Source organism: Nanorana parkeri, unplaced genomic scaffold (assembly GCF_000935625.1).
Source record: "Nanorana parkeri isolate BGI_ZX_2015 unplaced genomic scaffold, ASM93562v1 scaffold2456, whole genome shotgun sequence".
In the NCBI taxonomy this organism is placed as follows: Eukaryota; Metazoa; Chordata; class Amphibia; order Anura; family Dicroglossidae; genus Nanorana; species Nanorana parkeri.
The window spans coordinates 107,917-133,253 of NW_017308724.1; the positions used below are offsets into that span (position 1 = coordinate 107,917).

The window sequence follows — 25,337 nt, forward strand, 5'->3', positions numbered from 1 at the left end:
TTTGAATGAGTCTGCAACTTGCAGGGCATGGACTTTTACCACAGCAGAGCAAAGGTTGGCTGTTTTAGATGCATCAGAGCCGATTTCAACCAATTGATCTGTAGACCAGATTATATGCCAAACTTCAATTATATAAGTCGCTTTCAGAAGGGAGGAGGGGTAAAAGAAAGGAGTGCATGTCTGATAAAAGTACAACGTAATATTATGTCTTCGGCATATAGGCCATTTTTTTCTACAGTTGAGCCATACTGAATATTCTCTATAGTTTCTGAAGATCTAATGCAAATATCTAATGTTCCTATTGGTATGTCAAATAAAAGGGGGGGGGGTCGATGGACGCCCCTGCCATGTGAAGTGAGTGAAGAAATCTGATGTGATTCCATTTACACAAATATTTAACACAGGGGCAAAATTTGAATCCACTGCATAGATTTGTGACCAAATCTTTATAGGCACGCTATGAGGAAAGGCCATTTCTCATAGCGGAATTCTATAGAATCAAACAACTTGGCTGTATCTGAAGAGGCCAGGGCACAGCCTTTGTGTAAATTTTGAAGGATTTGTGCTACTACCTGAGTTTGACGAATATTTATTAAGGTGGACTTACTGGACATAAAGCCTGTTTGATCTGGAGATACAATACCTAAAATGACTGAATTCAAATAGATAGCAAAGATTTTGGTCAAGGTCTTTTAACTGATGTTTTTTAATGTAATTGGTCTATATGAGGCACAATCTAAAGGGTCTTTATCTGGTTTCAGCAATACTATTTTGCCTTCTGCAATGACTCAGTGGTCATTTTCCAAACCAGCGGGAGGACAGCAGCAGCTGTGAATAGAAAAGTGCTGCTGTACACACTCTGTGGCTGCTGCAGCGACATTTGGTGGCTGAGGAGTGTGTGCAGCGGTACTTTTTTTATTCCCTGCTGCTGCTGTCTTCCCACCACCCATACAGTGCGGGCTCTGCAGGAGTCAGGTGTCTTCTGCAATGACTCAGTGGTATTTTTCCAAACCAGCGAGTTGAATTTTACATGCGTTTACATATAGGGACCAGCTGATCATATCTTTTATAAGCATTGAAAAATAACCTGCCAGGGCTGGGTGATTTCCCAATTGACAAGGTAGCCCAGGCATGCCTTATTTTTCCTCAGTAATAGCTTTGTTTAGTAGGGTGATTTGGTCGCTATTTCAGTTGGGGAAGTTTAAGGGTAGTAAATATTACTGGATTTCCTCTGTTCTTTTAAATAGTCTGGAGGAGTAAATATGTTCATAGAAATTTTGGAAACATTCTAAGATTCCCCCTGCATCAGATAGCTAAGAGCCATCCACATTTTGAACCTTAAATACAGAAGTATTAAAGTAGCCCATGCCAATATAAGCTTCTTCCATCTTCATGCAGGCATAGGCTAATTCATTTTTAAAATAATGGTATGGTTTTTTTTAACATGAGATGTTATTGATTTAAGGCCATGTTTTAAGTATGGTTTAGTTGTACCTCACAGAGCAGCAGCATTTGAAAAACCTTCATCCTCAAAAAATGCCTGTAGTTGTTCTGGTGTTTAATCATATTGCCTTATCAAATCCAACTAAAAGAGATTGATACATAACCTAACCTTGTGGCTCCAATTTGGAACCTTAGCTGTAATTAACAGGTCAGTGATCCCATTTTTCCCATTCTATGTAATGGTAATGTCTTCATTATCAGTTGTGCAGGGCGGTCTGTCAATACAAAGGGTTAAAGATCAAGACTTGGATGGTTCATTGTGTGTTAATACAAAGTCCATGTATGTTAATACAAAGTCCCTACTTTTGTCCATTATCCTATTGTAAAGCAGGGTATATACAATTAGAACATAGTTAGAAACAATCATTATCCTAACATTTGTTAAATCCTCTAATAGTTTATAGTGTCACATTGATGACTATTTTCAACCATAGTGATGAAAAAAAAAATCAAAGGAGCAGGATGGAAAATGTTTCTCAACCTAATGAAATTCTAACAGTGAATGTGGTGTTTGCTTGGGAAACAACATTCATTCCAAAATCAAATGTTAAAATTGAACAATATTTTTTAACAACCTATTGACGTCTCTAGCATTATCAAATGTACTGACAAGATTTTTTGTACGATTGTTCATGCAAAATTCACTGTGTACATTCAGCTTTAGCAATTTAAGCTGCCTGTAGTATCCGGTGTATAATCCCGCTCCAAAAAAACACTTATTTTTAGGTATGCTGTGTGAATGGGAACACAGAAAAAATATAAAAGGGTTTCTCAAATTAGTCTTTAAAAGTAGAAATACACTCTAAGCCAGGGGTGCCCAAAAGGTCCCTGTATGATAGAAGGCTCTTTTAATTACTTTCCTCATGAAAATACTAGTAATACAATGCCACTATAGTACAGTAACTTTCAAGTTCAACTATATTCTGTTCTATGTTTCTATAATGGCATTGTATTACTAGCACTTTCATAAGGACATAAGGACAGCCTTCTACCATACAGGGTAGAAGCTGAACTGCCGACTTGTAGTTTTCTAGTAATACAATGACATTATAGAATATGGGATAGAATATACTCAATTTCAGCCATGTTCTATTCCATATTCTATAGTGACAAGTACTTACCTCACATGTCACAGTCCTTTTAGCTTGTTCTCACAGCTGGAGGAAGCTCTTGCAGGAGGCTGTAAAACACACTAGCGTGCGGGGACAGCGGCCGGGAACATCGAGGCTCGCGGTATACTGAGATGCCGCAGCCGGAGCAGATCTCGACATCGATGTCGAGATCCGCCCAGCTGCGTGAGTGACAGCTGGCTCTGCCTATCTAGAGGCAGAGCCAGCTGTACCCGCCCCCTCCCCCGTCCGTTCCACCAGTCAGCGCTGGTGGATCGGAGCGGGGAGGGGGGAATCCAGCCCCTCCCCTGTCACGGCAGAGAGCCGTGACAGGATCGAGAAGTAAGCGAACACCGGTATGTGTTAGCTCACTTCCCAATCTACTGAGCCGACCTGTGACAGTCTCATTGTCACTGGTCGGCTAGAACTATGAGGTGAGTGAAAAGCACTCACCTCATAGTTCTCCTTTAAGTAGATTTTTGATGAACATTCGTATGAAAAAATCCCATCGAAACATTTAATAATACCATCAGAGGCTTGGTGATTGTCATTCGAAATATGGGTTGATTTTCATTTTATATAACATTTGGTTTTGGAACGAATGGAATTTTCTGAATAAAAACCACATTCGCTGTTAGAATTTCATTTAATTCCAACATGCTCCTTCTAACTTTTTCATCACTGCGGTCGAAATTGATCATAAATTTCACCACATTAACGATTAGAAAGCTGAATGAACATTACAAAATCAATATCGTTCTAAGGAAATTCTAACAATGTATATCCAACTTTACTCATCCTCCACTCCACCCCATGTCTGTCACAGAACAAACCCACTGGCTGTGTGGGAGTAGACAGCTCTCCAATGTTAGGTAAGAGGGTGCAGTCACAACAAATCAATGCAAAGGACCCCGTGAGATGACTAGACACATGGGAAATGGTAAGGTAGATCAGGAGTGTGCATATGTACACAGAGGCTCCACTAGGGATGGTGTCACCAGATGCGATAACTCATGGTGTCACCCCCATATTCAGTAAGAAACCGCTAGAATGTCTCCCTTGCCCTCCAATACAGGGGATTGAGCACAGAATTTAGCACCCCGGCTTGTGACAGCTGAGACAGGAAGAGCTGTCCTTTTCTCCCTGATCACACAGAGCAGATCGGAGAACGGACAATCTCTGGTCTGCTCCCTGATCTCCATCCTGAATTAATTTGCCGTGCTGATAACTGGCTGTGGGACCAGTCTGGGACCTGGTGGTGCACTGGTGTCACCCGTTGGTGGGTGTCACCTGGGTGCAGTCCGCACCCGTCACACCTTCCTAGTGATGCCGCTGTATGTACAGTAGACTCAGGATCTTAATGATTTGTGGGGCATGGCAGCTGTTGTAACCCTTTCTTCCCTTTCCAAGCCTTCTTTACCATATTTGTTTTTAGGAAGTTACATTTTACACATTGATAATATACACATATACATATTTTATCTGTTTCTTGCAGGTTTGTCCTACCGATGGCTGTTGAATGAGTTTCCAAATTTCTTGGCCAATGACAGTAGACACTTTGTGTCCCAAGTGACAGGGAATTTGTACATCGCAAGCACAGAAGCAGAAGATGAAGGAAAATATTCCTGTCTTGCCACTAGTCACATTGCTTTTACAACCAAAAGTGTTTATAGTAGTTTTACACCACTTATCATCACTCCAGGAGGTAGGTGGCTAAGGATGTAATGATGCATTTAGGAATACTTTTTATACAGTAAGCCTGTCCACACACCAAACACGTTTTCCTGAGAACAACAAATTTATATGCACAATTTTTCACTTCACTTCTAAACTCAATGCTGTATGTAGAAAGAAATTGTAAATGAACAAAGTACCTTAACAGAAAAACCACTAAAGTTATAGGTGAGGATAACTTGAGGTAAAAGCCAATGTCAACGACAAATATGCCTTCGAAAGTTTTCATGCTGTCTGCAAGAAATTATGCCACTATAAGCAAATACTGCTTGCTGTTATACATGTAAGGACTTCCTTTTGATGGTTGTGACTGCTGCCGTGTTAGTTTTTGGAACATTTTATTCTGAGTCTGATGCATCAAGCATGCCTCCTGCCCCCAACACCCAACTGTCTCCAGATGCCAAATACAACAATTCACAAGTACAATATATTGTGTCAACAGCCAGAGATCTTTGCTCCCTAAATAAATCAAATGCAAGGTAAAAACCACTAATTTAACAGAAAATTAAGTTTGTTGGGATTTAACAAACCATCATGAAGTGGGGAAACATATTTAGAGGAGAGCAGGCAGCTCAGTCTTTATTACAAACAATACAATAATTCTAAGACCCCAAAAGGAAAACCAATTTTTGCAAGATATAATTTCTATAATGCAGGGCAAAGTGTAAGTCAACCAACAGTGACAGACCTAATACAGCTAGCAAAAAAAAGATAAATGAATAATTTAAGATGCCAATCTTACTTTAAGTACATATTGATATTGCATGAAGCTAAGTTGCTGCTCAGGCACAAATAAAACTCATGCCTGAATGCAAGAACAGACTAAGTACCCCTAACTTACAGGCAAAATAAAAATAGTTCAAAAACATTTGGCAGATATGGGATATAAAAAAATATGGCAAAACTGTCTTGCTTAAGAAAAAAAAAATGTGACAAATGCAAAGGAGAAATCACTATGTTAAGATGTGTCACTCCAAAAGGTATACAGGACATCAGACTGCAGCAGAAAATGTTGATTTATTTGATTCAAGCTATTCAAAGCTATTCTGTTGCTCAAATCAATGTTCAAAATAAAACATTGCCTTCAAAGTTCTGCAATATTCACCTCTTCTGCTGCCTACATTGACAATCTCTGCAGCATTGAAGAGAAAACACCAGCTGAAGATCCTGCAAAACCCAACTTTACACTTCCAGGAAGGTTTGATTCCTGGTCATCAACTGCATTCAGTGGTTCGATCTGATGGCCTCTACAGCATTACCATGTCGTCTAGTAGAGTAGGAGCAAGCAAGAGGAACCACAACTGGTAGTAAATTGACACTTCCAGAAGTGTTGGATTCGGCAGGATTTTCATTCTGCACATTATTTTCACTAATGCAGAGATCGGCAGTGCAGACAGCAGGTAGGTGAGTATTCCATGTTTTCTTTGCAGGGGACCTTTTATTTTTAACATTGATATCAACAACAGTCACCTTAACAATTGAAATTGCAATAGGAAAAAAAACCATATAAAAACAGCTCATCACACCAAAAAGCAATGCAATTTAAAAATTATACCTGGCATGGTTGTACAAGTTGATGTGATTTTTTTTTTTTTTTTTTTTTTAAATAAAACAATTTTTTTAAGTTTTACAAGTGTAAAGTAACATAACAAACATTTGACTAAAGTGGTGAATTCACAAAGTGATACATGAATACCTCAATGAGCAACAATAATGGTTTCACTTCACCAGAGTGCAGACACATTCCTGTGTATAGGAAATCATGTATCATAAAGAACAAAACAACAACAACAACAACAACAACAACAACAAAAAAGGGGGAAGGTGAAGGGAATTTAAAGGGAGGGATAGGGAAGGAGATGTGGAGAGGGGAAAACAGGAAGGGACGACCAAAAGGGCCTGCTGCTAGACCAGTATGTCAATTTGCTTGGTATATAGAGTAAATAGGTCGAGGGGTATAAACCATATTCTGTAGATCTATATATAAGAAACAATGACAGCGATTCATAGAGACCTAAAATGATCAGAGTCCATGTACAAGAGCCAGGGGTTTCATGTTTCAGAGAATAAAGATTGTCTATCTCGTAAATAGGCGGCCAGCTATTCCAAGTGCATTGTTTGGCAAATTTCTCCAATTTATTCTTCCCTGGAGACTCGGATTGAGTTCCAATGTCTTGGTATGAGAGAACATGCAGAGGATACGAAAAAGCGAAAGAGATTCTTCTTGAAGTGGGATATAGAGCCAGGAAAAATTGAGAGAAGTGCTATTTTTGGGGAAGAGGCTAGGGAGGATCCAGTTACCTGGCGATATGTAGCAAAAACTTTTTCCCAGAAAGAAGATATCATAGAGCAAGTCCACCAAATGTGGTATATAGAGCCTGTGTGAGAATTACAGCGCCAGCACAGTAGAGAATAGTCTGAGGAGATGCAATGAAGAATAACAGGACTACGATACCATCTTGACAAAAGTTTAAAACTCGTTTCTGGAGCTGAGCTGGCTATGGAAATTGTGACTATAGCGCAGGGAGATTTGTAGCTGGCTGGAGGTGGCATCGTGTGGCCATGTCTGAGAACGGGCTGAGCAGTAGTTGTATTTGTGCTGTTAGGTGCCGTAAGCAAACAGCTGGCCAAGCTGAGTCCTGTCGGCTGTGAAAGTGGGAGGCAAGAGATGCCGCTCTGCAGCGGTTCTGTCACTGTCAGCAAACAGTGTGTGGTGGATGAACTTGGTAGCGAGCACGGGGCTGGTCGGAAAAAACAGTCCGTTTTGCTGGGTGGTGGGGGGTGTCACACTGCAGTCGGCTATGCGTTTCGAGGCTATGCCTCTTTTTCAAAGCCTGGAGTGAGATAGCAAGAATAGGCGGGAGTTGGAGGGGGTTTAAAAAATGACAGGTGGGTGGAGTTTAAAATCGTGTCGGACTACTATTGGTGGACGTTTTTGGAAGGGGCAGGTCTAACCTTATAATGTGCGGCATAGTAGTCGCTTGTTCAGAGACTGAAATAAATAGATGGGAGACATTTATTGATAAGAACTGACTTTTATTAAAATGGCTGTTTAAAAACAGATGCCATATGTTTGTATATAATGTAGTGTATGGGTTGCTCTGATTCTATTACTGCACTTATCTCATGGAATAATATTCTGTTCTCTTGAACAGGTGGGAAGTGCAAGAGGGTATCTATCTATACTATATTTGTAACTTTAAAAAGTCATAATGTTTGTATGTTTGAAATGTCGGCATGAAGAATAAAAAGTATTAAAAAATTGATAAAAAATGAAACAATGAAAAATAAAACAATGAACCTTGGTCTATAAAGATGTTAATAAACTTTTTGATTGTTTAAAAATGATGTGAAGCTTTTTGAAAAATATTATAACATGTATAAGTGGTTTTTAAAAGCGTATATACAATGAATATTTTTCTATTTATGAGCACATATTATAATGTATGAACGAGAACGTGCGCTTGTAGGAGTTCATATACCGCTTCTCACAGGATTATTGGTTAAATACTGGAATTCATATGATGGTCTGGATTTCTATTTCTTCATTTAGACCCGTGGGTACTAATGTATCCAATTTATAGATCCAAAAATTCTCCCTGCTGCACAGAAGTCGGAACCGTTCGGAGGGTGCTAGATGGGTGGGTATGTGTTCAATCGCAAATACATGAAGAGCATGGATGTTCTTATGATGTTTTGTAGTGAAGTGTCAGGGGACACTATGATCGACATCTCCTTTCTCGATAAATCTTCTATGTTCTACAATTCTTTTGCGTAAAGGACGCATAGTACGTCCAATATAGACCAAGCCGCAGGGGCATGTTAGGCCATATATCACATGATCGTGTGCGCAAGTGATAAATTGTCTGGTGTTAAAGACATTGTTGCGATGGTCACTAAATGCTGTCTGTCCATGTTGGATGAACTGACACCTGAGACACTTTGTTTTTTTATACCGAAAAGTCCCAACCCTATTGTCAAACAGAAAATGTTTTGGGCCTATTTTGGATTGTTTGGATAGTTTACTGGGAGCAACTAAATTCTTAATGTTTTTGTTCTTATTAAAATGAATGTATGGTCTAGGTGATGAGAGGACCTAGTTTAGGATCTTTTAACCCCTTCATGACTGAGGCCCTTTTTTCAATTTTTGCACCCATGTTATATTCCACATTTTAGGCCTGAAAATGACGTAAAACCCCCCAAATGCCAGTTCTGGATAACCTTCTGGATGGATTTATGGCTGTTGTTAAATGTGGTGATGAACCTAACTTTGTTGTCCTCTGTCCGCAGTTGGTCTTTATTGGTAGTTTTGGGTAAGGCTGGTTCTAGGTACAGAGAGAATGCTTCCGTAATTAGATGTTCAGGATATTCTTTCTCTTTACATTTATTTGAAAGAAGGAGACTGGAGGCAGTATAAATCAGATTTGTCGGTACAATTCCGTTGGAGCCAACAGAACTGACTTTTAGGAATATTATCTTTCTACCGGGGGTGGTGGCAGCTACTATAATGTAGATATGAGTTGCCACCTGTGGGTTTTGTGTGATTTCTCGTGATAATATCGTTGTTTTTTGTGGTGAGCTCTAGATCGAGGAAAACCAATTCGGTGGTGCTGACGACATGAGTGAAAGAAAGGCCCAGATTATTGTTATTACAGTGGGTTACAAATTCAAGCACGCTTTCTGGGGGACCATCCCAGATGATGACTATGTCATCTATGTATCTCCCATAGAAGACTAAATGTTTGGCATGTGTGTTGTTTTTTCATATATGGGAGTCTTCCCAGAATCCCATAGTAAGATTGGCATAGCTTGGAGCGTAGTTGGCGCCCATAGCTGTCCCTTTGATTTGTAAGTAAAATTTGTCAAGAAAAGAGAAATAGTTATGATTGAGTTTCAGTACAGTTCATGATGAACCGTGCTTGAGTGTGATTGATGGAAGAGTTGGAGAGGAAATATAGGAGGGCATTCAATCCTACTGTGTGATTGGATAGATGTATATAGTGAACAAACGTCTAGAGGGACCCAACAATATGTGGAATTCCATTGGTAAGTGGCTAGGATCTGAATGAGATGGCCAGAATCTTTGATGTAGGAAGGAAGGGCTGTGACAATGGGCTGAAGGAATTGATCTATGTAAATGGACAACCCGCTGGTAAGACTGCTGTTACTGGCTATTATCGGGCGTCCTGGGGGATTCTGGCTGTCTTTATGTATTTTTGGTAGGTGGTAAAAGTATGGTGTACTGGGATATTTGTGATGTAGAAAGGATCTTTCTTTTTTGGAAATAATACAGCGGGTGTATGCCGGTTCTATAAGGGCATCAAGCTCTTTTGAAAAAACAGACAATGGGTCTTGTTAAAGCGGTCTGTAAGTGGATGGATCAGAAAGTAACCTGATTGCTTCTTTAACGTAATCAGAATGATTTTGGATAACAATTCCGCCCCCTTTTGTCGGCTTGTTTGATCACAATGTTTTTGTTGGAACCAAATTCTTTTAAAGCCCTTTGTTCACCAGGGGTTAGGTTGGGGTGGTGTTTGGCTTTTGAATAAACAGGATAGAAGGTGGATTTTGGTCTCAGGGAGGTGTGGATGATCTCAGGATCAACAATGGACTCAATGTCAAAGTCAAAAGTGGAATTGGTATTGGCTAATTCATATAAAATATTGAGAGTGTCTCCATCTTGATCGTCGAGAATATTGAGTATGGTCCCGTCAACTATAGCCAGAATGGAAGTATTATCGATGGGAGGTATACTTTGAGCTGACGAATAAGGTCTTTGTAAAGTGAGTGACCGGATAAACTTGTTAAGGTCCTTGAATAATGTGAAAGGGTTAGGTTTGGAATTGGGTCCATCAAACAGTGAGTCACTCTTCCTCAGTTCTACCCATATGCTTTTCATGTATCACAATTGAATGAATTCATATACTGTTTAAAAGCAATTTAGCATCCAATATTGCGGGTAGTAGCGCTTCTATATTTTTTGTTCTACTCTTCCCAGAAGAGTTGAAGCTGTTATTGCTCTAAAGGGTGGGCCAACTCAATATTGAACCCTACGGACTAAGACTGGGATGTCATTAAAGTTCATGTGCGTGTAAAGGCAGGTGTCCCAATACTTTTGGCAATATAGTGTGTGTATGTGAATATATATATCTAATATATATCTATATATATATATAGTGCAATAACCCAAAAGACCACAAGATGTCAGTATATGGTATATAGTAGCCATACAATACCAATGAGCAAATGGCTTAAGGAAAATAAACGTTGTGATTCTCATTTCACGTTTGTATGAATATTAACTATGGCTATGGATGGTGTAATTTTTATACAACTATTGTGACAGCACACGATCCATGGGAGATTAGGGTACCTCTATTTAAGAGCTTCCCATTTCACTGGAAAAGGAGTAGGATCTTGTGCATGGGTATAGAGAAAAATCAGATATACCCCGTTTCCCCGAAAATAAAACCTACCCTGAAAATAAGACCTAGTACTATTTTTGGGAATTGCTAAAATATAAGACCTACCCCGAAAATAAGACCTAGTTGTGACTATTCCCAGGGCCGGTGGTGGCATAAGGGGGAACTTGAAGAGCCGTGGGAGAGAATCAGCGGTGCCAACGAAGGCAGCAGTAGAGGAAGTGAGGCGGCACCGGAGGGAGCGGAGCCGCATAAGCCAATGCCTCCTCTATAGCGCCGGCTCCTGTCACAGGCGGAGTGATACCAAATGCACTCCGCCTGTAAGGAATCGATAGTAAAAGTGCGGTTCGCTCATTCTGGCCAGCGATTGGTTAGCAAATTGCTCTTGGAAAGGTACGGCACCCCTGATTGCCCTGATCACCATATTTATGTACATGAATACATGTAGACTTTTCTACATGAATAAGTGTACATTTTTGTACATTAAAAAAAAAATAAAAATAAGACCTACCCCGAAAAAAAGACCTAGTGTGTTTTTTGAGCCCAAAAAAATATAAGACAGTGTCTTATTTTCGGGGAAAAACGGTAGTAGAGCGTATTGCATCTGTGGTAATCGAGTCTTGCAAGAGAAGTTAATTAAGGCGCCATTTTGAGGAGTATTTAGGTGAATCAGGGTCAGGGATAAAGATATGGCATAATGATCGGACCAAATTTGGGAGTCAATGGAAGCCTGAGGTTGCCATGTAAGTAAATGATGGGAAATAAGGAAATAATCTATTCTACTATGTGTGTGATGGGGATGAGAATAAAAAGTGTAATGTCGTGAAGTCAGATGCAGGATTCGCCAGATATCGATTAGCTGGAGATGATGTAGACCTTTCCCAAGATTATTTAAGTGGGATCGAGGAATGTGGGATTTTCCAGAGGAGGAGTCTAAAGAGGCCTCAAGAGTGAAATTGTAGTCACCACCTACGATTAGGAGACCGCCAGGGAAGCTTTCTAGTTTGTCTAAGACTGTAGTGAGGGTATTGACTTGATCAATGTTGGGGGAGATAAATATTAGCTAGTGTGACTGCTGAAGAGAATAATGTTAATGTTTTAACAAAAATATATCTGCCTTCCTCATCACTCTGCACATGTACTGCTGTAAAAGGCATAGATGAATGGATACAAATAGCTACCCCGTTGGACTTGCTGACTGAATTATTACTGAGCTAAACAAAAAAGGAACTGTTGGTCCTCTAAAATGTGTTTCCTGAGGAAACAAAATATGGGTCCTGCGTTTTTGCATACGATAAAGAACTTGCGATCTCTTTCTTGGCTCATTCAATCCCTGTACATTGAGAGAGGTGAAGTTTAATGAATGCATGCGGAAGGGTATGGTTCGAGTTTAGTAGGGACACAAAAATGATTCAAAGCTACTGATTGGAGTAGGAGGAGGGGGTGAGTAGATGGCAGGTGTATCAGAGGGGGGAGGAATGTGTGTTACAGGAGGGGAGGAATGTGGGAAAGGGATAGAAGGAGGGAAAAACACACAAAAAAAATGTGGCTAATAGAAATCTAATGTGACTATTAAGGTTCTAATTCCACAGAAGGTATCCCGAGGGATTTAATGAAGCTGTCTAGATCAGATGGACAGCGAAATAAGACTGGTTTGTAATTTTTCTTGGCCAGTAGATGAAAGGGGTAGCCCCAGCAGTAGAGAATATTGTGCTCCTTTAAGAGTTTTGTTAGTGGACAAAGAGCTCTTCTTCTGGCTAATGTGTGTTGAGAGAGGTCAGGATATAAGGTGATCTCTGCTCCGTCAAAGTCCAGGGATACCTCTTACTGAATGTTCCAGATCAGAGGAATTGGTTGCTTCAGGGATGCCGCGGATTCTAATGTTGTTTCGCCGGCTCCTGTTTTCCAAGTCATCCACTTGAAAATATATAGATTAGAGTTGATGATGATGGGCCGTAAGGGACTGAAGCTCTTCTACTGCCGAGCGGCGAGTAGCAATTGAGTCATCAATTGCATCAACCCTGCGGTGGAAGCTTTGAATGGCTTCATGTAGATCTGTCATGTCACGCTTGTAAAGTGCCTCAAAGCGTGAAAAGAGAGCCTCCATGTCCTGTTTCATGGGTAGGTATGCCAGAGCACGGTTAAAGTCGTGCTCTTCTGCATCCTCATCCGAAGAAGTAGGCACATGTCTGGAAGATGCAGGGGAATCAGCCAGCTGTAAAATGGCAGGGAGTGTGGAAGGATCGGCTCGTGCGGTTGCCTCCTTGCTGCTGAGCCTGTGGATCCTCGGAACCTTGAAAAAAGGTCCCAATGGTCGGGTTTATACGGTCGGGCCGGTGTTAGTTTGGGGCCCGAGGATTTTTTCTTGCTGGTAGGACCCATTGCAAAGCGATGATGTGCTATAGGGCGTGATGTTGCGATGCCCAGCACGATGCGTGGGAGCTAGCAAGATGTGCTGCTGTCCGCTGCCATGAGCAAGCTCCGCCCCAATGTGATATTTTTTCAATGTATTTTAACTAAGATAATGTATTTTAACTAAGATAATGTTTCCTTATATGAAACACACACTTTGTCAATATATTAAATAGCACTTGTATGTTAAAGATGTGTGCACTTTTACAAACTTGCAAATACCATGGATAAAGCTGGCCATACACAATGCAAATTTCATCCGGTTCTTCATGCACCAGCTGAGATTCGCACAGTGGGTGCCGCTGTCGGCACCCTTTCAGTCAGTATTCCTCAATCAGACTGAAGGAGCTGAAGACTGAAGGAGCTGAAGACTGAAAATCTTCAAACGAATGGTTCTTGCAGCCAATCAGCATCTTCTGAAGAGAGGAAGGGGCAAGGATTTATCCATCAACGCTCGTAAGTGTTGATGGAGGAATCTGTTCTATTTTCTTTGTTCAGCCTGTGGTTTAAATGAAAAAAACTAGAAGTGCATGGCCAGCTTTACTAAGTAAAGTCATCTGATCTCTGATATTCTTATTATGTGCAATTAGTTTAACAATTTTACAGTAGCTACAATAAAAGTCTTCCAAATATGTTTGGTAGGACGGAAAAACAAGGTAGAGCTGATAAGTCTACGTAATGAGTTAATTCAGATCCAAAGGACAGAGGCGGCTCTCTAATTTGGCAAATTAGGCGGTTGCCTAAGGCCTCGCGGCCACCTAATTTGCCTAACACATTACATGGGACCTTAGCGCTGCTGAGCACAGACAGCATTAGGTGCCCTGTCACATCCAAGAGTGCATCGCAGCTGCCGAACATCTCATCTCCTAATGCTGTCTGCGCTCAGCAGCATTAAGGGCTCCTGTCACCTTGGAAGAGCGCTGTTGGGGGGGCGGATAGATGTAAGCACCGTCCCCGCAGACAAGTAGGGCTGGATTTACTCTCCCTGCTGCCCCAAGGCCAGGTTCCCCAATGCGCCTCCCCGTCAACCCCCCTAAAACCCCCTTCCCTCCCATCAATGGAGAATGGCAACCAGATGGCAGGGCGGCAGGGTTAATTTAATTTTTTTATTGTTTCTTTAACTTTGTTTATTTTTTTACTTTTTAAAAATGTGTATTTATCTTATTGTTTACTTTATTTTTTTATCTTATATTTTTTAATAATTTGTTTCTTATTATTTTTTTACTTTTTAATCATACGGACCGTCTGCAGACTTTTTACAAGTGATCTCAGGGACAACGCTGAGATCACTTGTAAATGTACAATTGGCTTCCTCACACTACATTTAGTCCTGCTTCTGCAAAGCAGGACTAAATGTAGAAACGGCCCGGCGCCCGGAACTTCCCCACAAGGACACTGCTGCCGCCTTCTGCGCCCTGCTGCCGGGCCTCGGTGGCCTTGTGGGGAGTCCGGCCCTGCAGACAACTCTCCCTGCTGCAGACTCAGAGTGTCTGAGATTTTTCCTTACAGTCTGTAATCAGCTGCAGTGATCTGTGTCAGAGGGGACAGACAGCCGATTACAGCCTGTAAGGAGAAACCTTCCTCAACGTGTCGTCTACTCACCCCTCAGCGCTCCTCTTTTGCTGTCAGCCATGATCGTCCCCATTCCAGCAGCTGGCAGCAATTGGCTCTTTTAAATTGCAGTAGCCAATAACAGGCTGGCTATTGCACCTGCCCACTGCCTGCTGTCAATCAGCAAAAGAGGAACTAATGGAGAACTTTCTCCTTCAGGTCACTCCTCTGCTGATTAACAGCAGGCAGTGGGTGGGTGCAATAGCCAGCCTGTTATTGGCTATTGCAATTTGAAATATCCAATAGCAGGCTGGCTATTGCTCCCAGCATTAGTAGAAAAAAAAGTTTAAAAAATAAAGTTAAACTCAAATGAAAAATAAAAATAAAATAAAAAAAGTTAAATAAAAAAGTATAATGCAAAAAAATAAAAAAAGTTAAACTAAAATGAAAAATAAATTTTTTTAAAATAAAGGTTAAAGAAAATTAAATAATTTAAAAAAAAAAATGCAAAAAAAAAAAAAAAAAAAAGAAGGAAAAAAATAAAGTTAAACTAAAATTAAAACAAAAAAGTTTAAAAAAAATAAAAAGCACAGCCTCCGGAGACCCACAACCTCCTAAAACCACACACAGCCATCAATGACTCCACCGGAAAATTGATTAGAGATGAAAACAATTGAAACAATGACAGCTGGACAATGACCTGGCAAAATTTACTCTATATCTTGCTTATGTTTTGTCACCTCTAAAACAACTGTTAGAGAAAAAAACCCACCTTTAGTAAGAATATCAGTTGAATCATTTATATGGGAAAATAACATATTTGTCACACTGGATCATTATCATACTATTATATTGAAAAAGAAGTAAAAACCTATGTTAATGCCTCCAAAGACTTTGTGACATGCAGCTGCAAGGAAATCAGTAATATATGCCTCTGCGTTACTAAGGGAGACAGAGGTTACTTATGCCCAAACAGAAACCGATAAATATATACAATTGTTTTGCAAGAGGATGTTCCCATCAATGCATATAAGGGCAATTACTAATTAAGAAATCTAAACCCTTTGAAATATTCTTGAAGTTTTGTGCAGCTGCCAAAGCTAGGTTACAAATATTATGCTAGGCCTACAATAATAATAATAAATACAACACTGTGGAGACTTAAAAAGCTGGAACCTTTTACCAGTTGTGATACCTAATACCCCTCCCAAAAATGAAAAAAAAGGTGCCATTTAAAGACTAGGGCTTCCGGTGAAGCATTTAAGTCTTACATGCATTTGACCATAATAAGCTTTTGGATTTCAGAAAAAAAGTAAATGCTTACACTGCTGCAATAGTGGCAATGTTTTAGAACATGAAGAGTTGGGTTTTTTGATGGCCCGATCTACAGGAGGTGAAAGTTTGGTGGTTTCCAACTGTTAGAAAATGTAAAAACAGCAATACGTTTTACTGGACAAGAAAAAATGCATATATATGCACAAATATCAAGAAAAAATGCATACATATGCACAAATATCTACTAAGCTTGCAAGCATCACAGTTTTAATCCTAAGGAACATGCTATCATCCATGCAATACCCTCACACCCATGACAAAAAGTTTAATCAGATTTTTTTAGTTGGACATTGCAAAGCATATTTGTTAGGATCCAGAGTGCCTCCAGGTGGCGCTGGAGCTAAGTTGTGCAGTTCCTGTGCTCACCTGCTGGTGTCTCCAGGCAGCCAGGAACTGTTGGGTACCAGACCACCACTGGGTGGTGCTGGAACCTGCAGCTCCAGTGCTCACCTTCGGGTGTCTCCCAGCTGCCAGCTATAACCGCTCAGAGCCCCCGCTGGTTTACCCGGGTGTGGATCACAGCTGCAGATATAAGAGTATGCTGGTGGCAACCCAGCGTATCAATATAGAAGCAGTCTTTGATTAATAATGGTATCAATATAGCAACAGTCTTGAACAATCCTGGTATCAATAAACTAATAGTCTTTAAATTATCCAGGTATCAATAGAGCAACAGTCTTTGATTAGAAAGTATACATGCAGTTTTGGAGATATTTCTTAGATTGGGAGTGGTGACAGCAGTGCCCTCCTGTGGAGCTCAATGGAACGACAGGCCCAGCTATTGCAAGCAGGAGGATCTCAGACTGGGGCTGCAGAGTGTCCTGTGTGGATACAGGCTGTCAGCTGGAGATGGTGGAAGGTCCTGTGACGTATGGCAGGAGAGGAGATGGGGCTCTGACCGGCCCATTAGGTGTGGGGAGTCCGTGGCAGACCAACGGAGGAACTTGCCTGGCAACTACACACTTGCATGAACGCCAGGCAAGTGCAATCGCCGGATTAAGCAGGGAGAGAGGGAGGAGTCTCATGACATCGCGTCTGACGTCACAAAGTGTCCGACGGAACTCCGAGCCGGAACTGAGGGACAGGTAAGACTGTTACACCAGCACTTAGCCATCACCTGGTGCTTCCTGGGAGGGTATTTAAACCCTCCCTGCAGTCAGGACGATGGCTCAGTATCCTGTTATTTCCTGTGTATCCTGAGCCCTGTTACCTGTTTCCTGTGAGCCCTGTTGCCTGTTTGCAGTCCTGAGCCCTGTTACCTGTTTGCAGTCCTGAGCCCTGTTACCTGTTTGCAGTCCTGAGCCCTGTTTGTTGTCTTTTTGCTGTTACCTTTTTATAGCTATTATTGCTCTTGTTATTAGGTGTCGGGGGTTATATTTGGTTGGTGTCACATTACTTATTTATGTTTGCTTTTGGGTGTTATATTTTGTTTTGCTGGATACAAATAAACTGTATATAACACATCTTGCCTTGTCCGGTGTGGTCATACGTGTTTGGTCTTCCTGTGTGGGTACCTGCATACAGTGTGGGGACACCTGTGCCAGCACCCGTGACAATATTTTGGTTGTGGTTTTTGCAACTAGAAAAATCCTTTGTCCTTGGGAAAATAAAAGTCATTGTTTCACAAGTGGATTCACGTGCCACAGAAGCAAAACATAGTGCTGGGAACGCCAATGCATTGGTGCCAAGGAAACAGCAACATGTAAGTTACAAAAATCTATTGAATGGTGAGCATACTGATTACGCCATAGCTTACTTTGCATTTTGCTTTGTATTATTAATTTGAAGGAAAATGAAGATAAACTGTGAGGAACGTTACATGGCACAATAGCAGGTTAATTTCTATTATGTTGTTGGAATATGTTTCTCCAGCAACAGCATACTAATTTACAGAAAGGTAATATGCTTTAAATGTACTCTACCAGAAAGGACTTGTAACAAAGTACAAATTAGGAGCATTATAAAAAATATATAATAAGTTATATTTTTATACATACCTAGGGTTAATGAAATAAGATAAAATATACATTAACCAGTTGCCGTCCGCCCGTAGTAGAAAAAAAGTAAAGGGCAAGATGTGTCTTTACATTAGTAACCTGTGTTGTAAACCTGGGCATCAAACAATATAATATGTAATACAACTAACCAGATCAATGTTTTGTGTTTTGTAGCGGAGCCACGTTTGTATGCCCCAAGTATTAAAGTGCGTTTCCCTGTTGAGATATACACCCTCTTAAGGCAATCGGTGACAATGGAGTGCTTTGCTTTTGGAAAGTGAGTTATTCTCAAAAGATAAGCCATTTAAGTATGACCTAAAATGAAAAAAAAAAATAGCAGATAGACACACAATAAATACCAGTACACTTCCTGGAAGGCTGGGATATTCAAACTGAGCATATGAAGAAAAATGTATACATTGAAGTTACCTTCAGTGAAAACCACATGTCACAAAGATTACTAGGTCCATAGAAAATGGCAGGTGAATTGTTTCCAAAAATTCAAGCTTTGTCCCATCTTTTGCTCCTCATGTGCCTTCCAATTGTTCTTAACATTAATGACAACCTAACTGATCTATAGTGAGGCGTGTGAGACAAAAGAGGAATGGACAATGCTTGAGCCAGGGGTGCCCATTAGGTAGATCACGATCTACCAGTAGTTCGCAAAGTGAACACTGGTAGATCGCGATCGGCTCACTGACCTGTGTCCTGTCCTCCCGCAGTGCTCGTGCGGCTGAATGTGTCAGACAAAAGAAAATAGCAAAAAGTTTCCAGGCACACTCACCAGCCAGCATGCAAAAAAACCTGTCTAACCACTAAGGTTAAAAGCAGAGGTTTAGATACACGTCTTATGCAGAAAATGTTAAAAGCCGCACAGCCACGTCAAGACACCTCCATATATATATTGTTTTGCTTGAATGTGTCAGACGCCGCAGACAGGAAGGAGAAAGAAGAGGAGAATTGGGAAGCTGTTGCAGTGAAGGTAAGAAAAGACAGACAGGAGAGAGACAGCAGAGAAAGTGAGAGAAGAGAGAGCAGAGAGAGAGAGAAGAGACAGCAGAGAGAGAGAGAAGAAAGACAGCAGAGAAAGTGAGAGAAGAGACAGCAGAGAGAGAGAAGAGACAGCAGATAGAAACAGGGGAGAGAGGGAGGGGAGCACGAGGAGAAAGAGAAGAGAGGGTCGGTTCACACCACAAAGTCTGCGTTCCAGAGTGTTCGGCCTCTAGAACACAGTGGAACACAAGGCGGCCGGCTCCCTGCGTTCACGGGCGGGAGGGGGCGTGGCAGTGCATTGAAGTCAATGGCACCACAGCCATGCCCCCCGCCCTCAGTGTGATCGCCCGCACCCGGAACGCAGGCACATTAATGCCTGCGTTTCGGTCCAGTGCGATCTGCAAAAATATGCAAAGATGCAGCATTTTTGCAGATCGCACTGGACCGGACCACAGGCACTAATGTGCTTGCAGTCCGGGTGCGGGCGATTGCACTGGGGGCGTGGCTGCGGTGCCATTGACTTCAATGCACTGCCATGCCCCCTCCCGCCCATGAATGCAGGTTTTTTTCGTTAGTAGATCTCATTGAGCTTGTCATTTGAAAAGTAGATCTCCAGACGACAAATTGCGGGCGCCCCTGGCTTAAGCCTTTTAGGAAAATATTGAGCTATGCATGTAACATTATCTGGTCTGGATCTACTAATTATTTTGACATGTGGTTTTCACTGAAGATAACATTTGCTTAAGTATATTTTCATCATATTCTTAGAATGAATTCCTGTAGACCGGGACAGGTCACTTTAATTGTAAACATCGTGAACAATGCCTCTGGCAAAAGAAAAAGACGGGGTCCTCCAAAACAGCAAACTACTGAACCCAAAAATACCTTTTTGTGTCTGTGAAGGTTCTCATTCATCCAGGTCATGGTATATCTGTAAAAAAAAAAAAATAAGTCAAGGCAACTGGACTTGCTGTATTTTCTTGAAGACATCTAAAGGAAACATTTAAAAGGAAAAAGGTCACTCCTTTGAAGACAGTCAAGTACGCATCCTAGACAGGGAGGAGGACCTGGGGAGGGGGGGTGGGGGGGGGTGAGACATTTATTGTTTGCCACATACAATGCTGTTTTAACACCTCTCAATCAACACCTGGTTGTGACTAACAGATTATGTGGATTGGAGCAACATTCACCATATTTATTCCCAGATCATTTTTTTGTACAAGTCATTCTGAATTGAGAAAGCTGGTTGGATGACCAGTGAAACGTCTTCAAGAAAAATACAGCAAGTCCAGTTGCCATGGCTTATATTTTTACAGAAATACCTTTGTGTAGTCCTACTTCAATCTAGGTGAGCATGGGACATATAATGTACTATGTACTGTCTGTTTTTACTGCTGAATATGTCCCCGCTAGCGAGATCCAACCTCACTATTTTTCCTGGTGATCATTGTCTTTTATACATAAAGTGAGGGGAGAACCAACATTTTTAATTTATTAAAGGAACAGGACACCTCCTGTTCCTTTAATAAATTAAAAATGTTGTGGCCGACCCGAAGCCATGTGAAGCAAGCCGATGTACGGCTGATTTCAGCCGATGTACGACTGAAATCAGCCGTACCAGCCTGAAGTGAATAGCCGAACAGTGTTCGGCTCACTTCAGGTCGGTCATTCACTCGGCGGCCTACGGCAGCTTGGTGAATAGACCCCTTTGTGTCTCTGGGACAGGACATTTGGAGAACCCTCTTCTACAGACAGAAAAAAAAAAATTAAAAGAATCTTAAGTTATCCCTACTCTATCCAAAAGCTAAATAAATGTTTAGCTTTATATACACTTGAAATAAAAGCTGTGCACTGGTGGAAATCTCTGACATGAGCTGTTCTTAAGAATTAGCATAAAAAACATGTTTACATAATTATATTCCGGTTTAGATAATGGCCTGCTAGATATTATTTTTCAGTTCCTGAATTTGTGTTCATCCATTTTCTTTTCATCTCTCTCTAGCCCTGTGCCTCATATACGGTGGAGAAAGGTCGATAACTCACAGGTTCCTCAGTGGTTTGCATTAGACCCAGTTTTGCATATTCAAAGTGTCAGTTTTGATGATGATGGGACCTATGAATGTGAAGCTGAAAACCCTAAGGGACGGGTCACCCACCAAGGACGTGTAATAGTACAAGGTGGGATGCCATTCTACATAGATCTGCATTATTTTCGTTAGAAATGGGTTCTTTCCTAAGAATGCTCAGCAAAAAAAAAAATCTACTATCCTATGATTACAGTAGTTTCTATTTGCTGTTTTCACTCATCAATATTTGCTTATATTTTGACAAAAAGTTTGTGGCTATAAGGTGAACTAAATATTTATCTTTTTCTTCTATTGTAAATTTCAGTCAAACGTCTTTTTTGTTCTAAAATGTTAAGCTGGTCTTGGTAGTAATAGTGGCAGATCTTGGGCATATACTGCATGGTATATATTTGGTAGGACAGACACAGGGCTGAACTGATAATGACAGGCAGATTTTTCTCTCTCAACACATGTATTTATTGCTATTGTGCAGCGTTTGGTTGATTCTCTTTCTACTAATAGATTTATTTTTAAAAAAAACTTTATATATTAGGCATTAAAAAAAAGGAGCTGCAGATTATTTAATATATAAGTAAACCCTAAGCAAAAACGTCTTCCCTAGAGTTTAATAAAGATGGAATACCACCCTTATTTTTTTTTTTTTTTTTTATTTTTTTTTTTTTTGAATCCAGTGGTATAGTTACCTTTTTTCCATGTTATAGTTACCTTTTCATTTTTTAATTCTGCAGAGGTGTACAGCTGTCCAGACTCAGTGTCTGCAGCAGACACCACTGAATACTCTGAATCAGCCCCTACTGTTATTTCTGCTATCATTTGCCCTGGCTGGGGATGTGACTAGCACGCTGTTGCTGGTCTGTAACATGCTGCATCCAAGGCAGCAGCCTTGTTTGTCTATGGGTTGTCCTGATCCTGGTGAGGTTAGATGCAATATATTAATGTTTTCTTTTTTTAATTTACATAATTAAATATCTACAAAATTCAGTTCTTCTGGGCAGCCATGTTTACCCAGCATCTCAAATTAAAGAACACAGAAGTATGCCAATTATATACAAGCTATGATTATAAAAACTGTGGTCTTGATGCATCAAGCCGCAGAATCAAATAGTGCCTGCTAAAAATGGCCATGCTGCCAGTGTACTTGCTTGATTGCCACCGTTGCACAAAGTCAGCCTATTTTTGTACATTTCAGAAGAACTGATGCAAATGTTGACATTCTTCACTTTGAGAAACACCTCCAATGCCATTTTGTGATAATCATACTAGATAAGGCTGCTATTGCGTTTTTTTAAACTGCCAACTGATGATGCTGCTAATCTGCTTTTTTTTGCCAACAAAGCTGACACTTGTTAAACTGTGGATTCATTTCACTGTGCCGAAAATGCGTGTGGTCTTCTGCAGATGCCAGTCCAGATACCAAATTTCCAGTGGTAAATTTCAGGTGCCAGCTGCTCCTCCAATCTGCAATCTGTATTGCCACACCCGCAACAAATTCCTATTACAGAGTACCAAGGCTAATGGTCTTTCCTGGAGATACATTTTCATCCAATGTAAAGCAGAGATTTCAATGTAAAGCAGAGATTTATTTGACCTCTTCTTACCCTCCTACCCTCTTCCTCTCATATCTTTTAAATGTCATCAAATATAATTTATTGTTTCCCTGACATTTTCTCTAGCCAATTGTGGACATTATCTTCTCTATTATCCATTCTTTTTCCCCACCTACAGCTATTGCATTTCCCTCTTTGCTGCTAAATCTTTTTAAATCTTCCTTCCGATTCCTTCAGCCTAGTAGCTGTCATGTAGGTGCCTCCTGTCCACCACCTCCACCCTCTGTCTACCATTAGATGGAGAATCTGATGTTCTGTTTCTACCTCCACTGCATCCTTTCTCTTTCCCCATATTATACATCTGCTTGTACCATTGTATAATATACATACACTAGCAGCTAAGTCTTTTCCTTCATGTGAACACAGCTTTACTCCTCCCACTATCACTGCTTTTCAGCCAGTCTTCTGGCTGAGACCTCCACTCTACCAATGCTTCTGTGATCAAACCTCTGCAAAACTGCCTGAACCTCTGGTTTTTTTTACACTGCTTTAAAGGCATCAGGTAACACGCTTTAGAATCATTGTTGGGTTTCCACCTGCAATATTCTTATGCTAATAAACTCATTTGCGTTTTCTTTGTAACGTTATCATTATCACCATAAGACAACTAAATTTTAGTAAATGGGGCTGTAGTCACCATCACCTTCTGTGATGTGACTACTAGACATTTAGTGATAGCCAGGACTGTAGTCAGCCTGGCTGGAATTATAGTGGCAGTTATCTGGTAAATTACAGGTGTCTGGTGTTGCCTGTACCCCCCTTGGTGGAGTGTGACTCTGTAATATTGTGGGACAGCCAATGAGAGATGCTATAGTGTATGTACAGTACAGCAGCCAATCACTGACTTTCTCTCAACCAGTGGTGCATGCTGGGATAGGGTACATATACTTGAGGAATTTGCCATGTGCTCAGACTAGCCGGGACCAGCCATGGAATAGGGCTGGGTGCTGTTCAGCCTGTCCCCCGGGGTAGGCCTAAGGCCTGGGGGTGGGCATAGGCTGGTGTAAGGGAAATGTTTCCCTGAGGCCTCCAACATAGAGGAGGTCTGTGTTTCTGTCGGAGGAAGAGACCCAGGACCAATGATGGCTCTTGAAGTTTCCTGGAACCTAAGGACTTCAGGAGTATGGCCGGTGTCTTTCCTGACGAGGATCTATATTCATCCTTGCTCATCTGCTACTCAGTTGCTATCCGCTGCCTTCCAAGTCGATCTACACTGATATGCCAACCAGGTCTGCTGAGTCTGGAGTCAAAGTCTGTTACACCCTGGAAGCCTAGAATCCTTATACCCTCTCTCCCCAGTGAAGATGTTAAATAAAAGTTATTCTGCATTATACTACTGGAGTGGACATCAGCTATTGGGGGACAATAGAAGGGCAGTTAATGCTAATGGATGAGCAGCCGAAGATCATACCCTAGACAGATTACAGATGAACCGGGCATTTAGCGGCCCCTTCGGGGATGAGCGCTACAGGGCAAATACATTTTGCCATCTACATCGGTGTGTTACTGTTTAGTAATAGGACACCAATATACAGTATCTTTAATTTGATAGATATCGTAAACTTTGAACAATTCAGTTCTGAGGTAATCCAATTCGTCTTTAGCTAACAGAATATGAAGGGAATGATTGTATATAGCTTTGTGTTCAAGATGACAGAATTCAAGGTTCAAGTCAGTAATTTTACTATGTTTTATCAGTCTCTCTCTCTTTCAGGTGATATCAGCTTAAAATTCCTTGTAGTTCCTCAGCTGTCTTTAGCATGTTTGCACCTTAATCCTCTTCTTTTATGTAAAAGAGAAGGTTCTTTCTTCTCCATTTTTTTCCAGTCTGCACACATTTTAACTTAATCATTTGTGCAATTGTGTTCTGTTCTTCTATTTTATTCCTTTACTTTCCAGCTTTATTTTTCTCCAAAAATTGCGGCACCTACTCTCAGCTGTCCTTTTGTTCTATGATGCAGTTATCCGCTCCAAGCAGCCAATTGTTCTCTGCCTTTCATAAACAGGAGGTATTACTAGCCTTTTCTGTGCTCTTAGAATCAAACAATGCAGCTCCACAACTTAGTTGGCAGTGCCTTATTTAAAGCACCATCACAGTCTGTCCCCAAAGTGCAGAGCTTCAGAAACATGCAACAGAGTTTCAAAAAACCTTTGTACAAAGTTTATGCAACTAGCTATGAAGCAGCCAGTACACAGACTGCTGCTGACACTGTAATATCCCCCCAAAGATAAGGGGACTTAATCTAAAACGAGGCAGATATATTTTATATTTTAGATTTTTGGTAAAAAGTGATCACTGAGGTAGTTCTTTTTTTTTTAGTCTATCTAAAAAAAGGGCATGAGGCAATTTTTATTTATTGTTAATCTAAACCACCCAACGTAAAGTAAACATCATAGAACTAATTAATACATTGATGAAAAACCAGGATAGTGTCAACCACTTGACACTAGCAAATGTTCTGCCTGTCATTTTTAACCTTAAATAGTATATGCCTAAATACACTATTTCTAATAATTAGGCTAGTCCAGTGGTGGCGAACCTTGGCACTCCAGCTGTGCCAAAACTACAAATCCCAACATGCATCTG

The 25,337-nt window shown here is 40.8% G+C and overlaps 1 protein-coding gene across 1 annotated transcript in view; it reads left to right on the forward strand.

Moving 5' to 3' along the window:
• Positions 1–25,337, forward strand: part of LOC108801713 (contactin-2-like) — a 114,339-nt gene that overhangs the window by 83,503 nt on the left and 5,499 nt on the right. Inside the window, exons 6-8 of the mRNA XM_018573616.1 lie at positions 4,108–4,317; positions 18,238–18,340; positions 21,059–21,234. Coding sequence (XP_018429118.1) covers positions 4,108–4,317; positions 18,238–18,340; positions 21,059–21,234 — 489 coding nt within the window. The remainder of the gene's footprint in view (positions 1–4,107; positions 4,318–18,237; positions 18,341–21,058; positions 21,235–25,337) is intronic.